This window comes from Polypterus senegalus, chromosome 16 (assembly GCF_016835505.1).
Source record: "Polypterus senegalus isolate Bchr_013 chromosome 16, ASM1683550v1, whole genome shotgun sequence".
In the NCBI taxonomy this organism is placed as follows: Eukaryota; Metazoa; Chordata; class Cladistia; order Polypteriformes; family Polypteridae; genus Polypterus; species Polypterus senegalus.
The window spans coordinates 1,527,287-1,533,105 of NC_053169.1; the positions used below are offsets into that span (position 1 = coordinate 1,527,287).

Genomic DNA, 5,819 nt, shown 5'->3' on the forward strand with positions numbered 1-5,819 from the left:
TTTAATAGAAGACAGGAGAAAGAAACTCATTCGTAAATGTGACGCGAAAAATGACAACTTAACTGAAGTAGGAGCACGTGCTGTTTTCATATGGCTATTCTGGAGCTTATGCAGCATTTTATGAACCGATTATTTGAAGCGGAAAACGATGAAAAGCTTTGGCAGAAAGTTGTGAAGCTCCATGCAGCGTCAAGCAGGATGAGATGGGATGGGACAGCCAATTCTGAACTACCCGCATCTAACTATGCAAACGAGGATAACGTTACAAGGGCGGGCTCGAAATCCTAACCCCGCCCTTGTATGTACCCACCCCACTTTGAGCTCCGTCCCTGCTCCATCCTGCGTCCCGCTGGGCTACACAACGACTTGCAGGAATTGGAGAATAAAATGATTGACAAGAACATCTCTAAAGATTATTGGTGAATAATAAAAGAAGCCTGGAATCTCCGGCAACACCCTCTTGTCCCTTTGACCAATGCGGTGTGCAGAAAGCGCGGGCGGCGCCAACGGAATGTCGTCACATGTCCCATGATGCAGTTTGTCACCGTACCGGAATTGTAAAAGTCAGCTCTGAAATTGAGCATTTCGTCTCATGGCGAAGTGATGCGATGGTGCTTGTGCTGTCTGCACATTGAAGGTCATAAGCATCAAAGGACATGGCGATGTCTAGAGGGGCTGTGGCGCTGAAAACCGTAAAGAAAATCGTGGTGGCGTTTTGTCCTTTCGAGTCGAATGCTAAGGCATCAAGGTAAAAATGAAATGTTTGCTCCATGGAAGCACGTAACGTGGCGGCTCGTGTGTAGTGATGAAAAAGAAGGTGTTCTCCGTGGGCAAAAAAGTTAAATTGGAACAATGCGGTTCACCGTCGCGCACACGAAAGAACAGAAGTAATGTTAGCTGTGTTGACACAACGGGCCACAATTATAGTAACGTCGTCTAATCGCATTTATCAGAAGAATTATGTAACTGCTTTTATATAAAGAATATTTATAGTTTTTTTTTCTTGGGGCAAATATTGTAACGGAGATGGAAAATCACCTCCGTCTTTAAAAACAGTAAGCCTGGAACGGTGCAGGCTGAATCAATTCTAGTGTGGCAAAGGCGTGCAGTCCTTTTAAAAATGGCAAGCCACCCAAAAAAGCCAAGTAGAGAGTAAAATAATCCACTCGGGCGCCCAGCGCCGGCCCTACAATATTATTAATTCTCTGGAGCTCACTGCTTTTGATCATGATATGTACAAAACATTCTTGCTTTTCTTAGTTTTGAAAACTGCTAAAAACACATTACTTTAACCCGGCTTTCTGATAACTTCACCTCCATCTAATCCTGATACTCTGTATATTCATTATAATAACTATTCATGATGGCTCTAAAATCCGTACTGACCTCTGCTGTCTCTTCTGTTTCTTTTCCCGGTTTGCTGTGGTGGCGATCTGCGCCATCACCACCTAATCAAAGCACTGTGATGGATTAAAAGCCAGACGTCAACATGACCATCATTATCAAGTCATTCAAAGAGAACCCTAAATACAAAGAGGACTGTTTCATTCATGTTAGGTGGAATGCCCAGAGGGGACTGGGCGGTCCCGTGGCCTGGAACCCCTGCAGATTTTATTTTTTCTCTAACAGCCGTCAGGAGTTTTTTCTGTCCTCCCTGGCCATCGGACCTTACTCTTATTCTATGTTAATTAGTGTAGTCTTATTCTAATTACTTTGTCTTTTATTTCTCTTCATCACGTAAAGTACTTTATTATTTGTATGAAAATGTGCTATATAAATAAATGTTGTTGTAGTTAACTGGCTTTGTTGCAAACATTATGGATGGCATTGTGCGTCATACAGGTGACATCTGTGCAATAACATCTCACCGTACGTAGTTTTGACGGTAAAGCAACAGATAAAATGTATGAAACACGCTATTCTGACACTTCTTGTCTTTTTTTTTTTGTTGTTGTTTCAGGGAATTTCTGTCTTTAGTTGGAAGTGAAAAAACCAGAATGACAAATCTCAATTGTGAGCTCACAGTTAACATCAAGCATGACAAATCAGAGCCCGTGATAGATGTTACGTTTGGTAAGTTTTCAATACAGCCGGTGTTGGCTTACTTACACCACGCAGTTCACATGTGTTGATCTGAGCTGACAACTGGCACAATGGGGCTCCGTCACAAAGTGCAGGTGTACAAGTTTTAGTTAGTAGTTCATACGATCATACAATAAGATGCTGCAGATGTTCTATCAGACGGTTGTGGCGTGTGTCCTCTTCTACGTGGTGGTGTGCTGGGGAGGACACCTCACGCCTGGATAAACTGGTGAGGAAGGCAGGCTCTATTATCATGGAGCTGGACAGTCTGACATCCGTGGCAGAGCGACGGGCGCTGAGCAGACTCCTGCCAATCATGGAGAATCCACTGCATCCACTGAACAGGATCATCTCCAGACAGAGGAGCAGCTTCAGCGACAGACTGCGGTCACCGTCCTGCTCCACTGACACACTGAGGAGACCCCACACTATGCGACTCTTCAATTCCACCCGGGGGAGTAAATGCTAATATTACTTAAAGTTATTGTCTCCTTTTACATGCATTATTACTTTATAATTTTTGTACGAGTATACGGATGCAGGATTATATGAATTTCCCCTTGTGATTAATAAAGTATCGATCGATCTATACGCAACACATGCAGGTAAAAATTTCACAGTACTCTTTGCTCGTGACAATAATGACCCCATATACCTATAAAAATCATGCATGAGCTTATAGCGTTTTAAATTCCCAAAATGATCAGAATTTAGAGCAGCAGCTACTTAATTAGGTTTTACCCTGTACTTACTCTGACCGCGTTCCTGCACTATCTGTGTTAGCTTTAAAGCTTGCGTTGTCATGCCCTAATTGGTGATCAGCTGTAAATAAGGACACAGTAGATTATTTTACAGCAGGGGTCCCCAGCTCTAGTCCCGGAAGACCACAGTTTTCGTTCTAACCCTTTTCTTAATTAGTGACCTGTTTTTGTTAATTTCTTTTGAATTCCTTTTAATTGACTTGTTTTTTTTTAAGAAGATGTGTTCCCCTGAATTGCTCGCATCGTTACTCTGAATTACTTCATTTCTTTCCTTAAGTGGCACCCAAACATAATTTGATTTGTTTTTGATCTTATTATTGTAAAATTTTATTTATTTGTATGGAATGTTTTGTGATTTCAATAAAATCAAAAAAAAAAAAAAATGAAATGTGAAGTGAGTGAGATGAGAAAACCAGCTAAGTCAGGGCCTCAAACTCCAACCAGTTGCTTAATTTAGGTGTGTTTTCTTTTTAAACAATATTTTTATCTTGATGTCACAATCCATCTTAATCCACTAACTGCTGTGTTTGGTGGGCTGTCAGAGGGGCTTAAAGTGGAGAAGGACAAACTACGTTGGCACAGACTTATCTTGCTCAAATGGAAGAATCTTAAGTTCCGTCCATTCAGTCAGTGGGTAACTGATGTCATCCATCTATTATCCAACCCGCTATATCCTAACTACAGGGTCACGGTTGGGCGGGCTGCTGAGGCAGGAAACAAACCCCGGGCAGGGCGCCAGCCCACTGCAGAACTGATGTTACATAATCTGAAATTGTAAAAAATTCACACTTAGAGGATCTGTACAAAACTTTTTCAAAACCTGGCAGGACCCAATCAGTAACATTTTAGAATTGGCATCTAAATTGAGGAAGCAGGTTCTCTCCCCTCTTTTACTCCATGTATCTTTATTCTTTTATTAATTTATCTATTCACTTATTTTTACTAGCTTTTAAGTTTTACTGGCCTAGCTCGCTTTCCCATGGAGGGTGTTGATTTGTTTCAAACCTTTTTTTTTTTGTAAAACTTGAGTTATTTCTATGAAATGTTATTTGATTGTAATAAAATCAAGAGATTAACCCACCATACCTGGAAAGCATTCATATAAAGCCCCCCGGGTCGGTCGGGCAGCATGCCGTTAGCTGTCAGAAAAACGGACAGGCTTGTGATACTTTGGAAATGTGAAACTGCTGGACAGTCGTCACACGGTCGTGTAATTTTCTTTCCATGCGATTTTGAGTCTAATAGGAGAAAATCTTAAGACATTTTTACTCCTGTTTTTGACAATGCCTTTTCTCCCAGCTCCTTCATAAAACCAAAAAACTGCTGTTTTTAAGAATGCAAAAATATTTGTATCTCACTTTTTTTGTACAGTGATCACACACTAATATTGCTGTACCAATGCTAAGACGTTGCATAATCATTACTTCTGTTCTCACTAACTGAATGTTTGTCTTTCAGTTGATGGAGAAAAACTACTAATGAACGGAGCAAATTTGACAAGTAAAGAAATGCTGTCTGCCTTCACTTCAAGATGCACCGTAAAGGAGTCACAAGTGATGGAAGGAACAAAGAAATAACCCCCGTTTTTGTTAATAAAGTTAAGAAAATGTCATTGTTTGTGTTTTTACTGGGGTGTACGTGGAGAAGTTAACACAACTTGTCATTCCAAAGTCGTAAATGGTGTGGATTAGAGGAGCAGGTTTTGACTTAAATAGGTAAAGAAGTGAAGAGTGTAAAACAAAAGGAAGCAAGTAAAAGGTGTCAGGGCGCCAACCAAATTTAATTGGCACAATGGGGGGGAAAAAAATACACTTTGGTGATTTGCAGCCCTCTAGTGTCCATTTATGGGAATTGCATTGTAGGGGCTACAGCAGCCTGGTGCAGAAGGTGGTGCCGCATCAGACCTAAAAACCAAAAGCTGCGAGGGGAGGAGGGCAAGTCACGGTATTCTTGAGAGTGGAAGGCGTACATGACATAGAACTTGGGACCTGAGCACAGCTGTGCCACGGCTGCCACCTCACCAGTTAGAATGAAATGGAACAGTGGGAGGAATTTGTTTTTTTTTATAGTGGCTGACGTGCCAATCCTGCTACCAGTCCCCACACTTTCCCTTGCAAATTGGAGGCCCTGCTTGCAAGGCTGGGTTAACATCATACCCGGGACAGAGCAATTGCAGATTAAGGGGCCCAGCAGAATGGAATCATGTCTGGTATTTATGGGATTCAAACTGGCAACCTTTAGATCCCTAGCCTCGGAGCCAATGCTCCGCCGTATCCACACAGGACAATATTCCATGCACAGCACTTGCATCCCTTGTCTATTTCTACAAATTAATCACTGTACAATGTATCGACTGACTCGGCCCTTTAGGATGAATTGGTGATGTGGCCTGAACCCATGACTGTTGACTGTATATAGTGCCTTTTCTAGATGAGCATTGCTCTTTTCCTTTTACCACCTTTACAACTCTGCCTGGTCCATTGACTCACTCAGGACCTTGTAATGAACCAGTGGTAAGGCCTGACCCCAACTGTATATAGTGCCTTTCCATAGTGAGCACTGTTAGGAGTCATTTTACTTGTACAACTGAGTACAGCTGCCTATTTCCATAACATCAGCACTGGAAAGTGCACTGACGTCCCAACATCTGTGACTCTTATGATTTTTATATAGCGCCTTTCCACAGTGAGCACTGCTCCAAGTCATTTTACTGGTACAGCCTTTTTCCAAAATGTCAGCACTAGCAGGTGCGCCACCTCACTCAGGAGTGAATCCGAGTTAAAGCCTGAACCCACATGGCCCTACATTTTATATAGTGCCTTTCCGTAGTTAGCACTGCACCAAGTCATGTTTCTGGTATTACTGAACAGTTATCTCCCCACTTCTAAAATATTGGAAAATACATCGACTCCCTCGCGATCTCAAAATGAATCAAATAATAAGCCCTGAACCCAAGAGACACACTGATTTTATATA

The 5,819-nt window shown here is 41.9% G+C and overlaps 1 protein-coding gene across 1 annotated transcript; it reads left to right on the plus strand.

Moving 5' to 3' along the window:
* The first annotated feature begins 534 nt into the window (after positions 1-534).
* Positions 535-4,420, plus strand: mrpl53 (mitochondrial ribosomal protein L53). Its single transcript, XM_039738799.1, has 3 exons — positions 535-748; positions 1,961-2,073; positions 4,302-4,420. Exons 1-3 carry the CDS (start codon positions 657-659, stop codon positions 4,418-4,420), a joined length of 324 nt encoding a protein of 107 aa, XP_039594733.1. The 5' UTR covers positions 535-656.
* Positions 4,421-5,819: the final 1,399 nt, after the last annotated feature.

Excerpts from the sequence above, each read along its gene's own strand:
- mrpl53 (XM_039738799.1), top strand. The coding sequence starts at position 657 with ATGGCGATGTCTAGAGGGGCTGTGGCGCTGAAAACCGTAAAGAAAATC. Across the intron at positions 749-1,960 it reads TCGAATGCTAAGGCATCAAG|GGAATTTCTGTCTTTAGTTG; the intron begins GTAAAAATGAAA and ends TTGTTGTTTCAG. Across the intron at positions 2,074-4,301 it reads CGTGATAGATGTTACGTTTG|TTGATGGAGAAAAACTACTA; the intron begins GTAAGTTTTCAA and ends TTTGTCTTTCAG.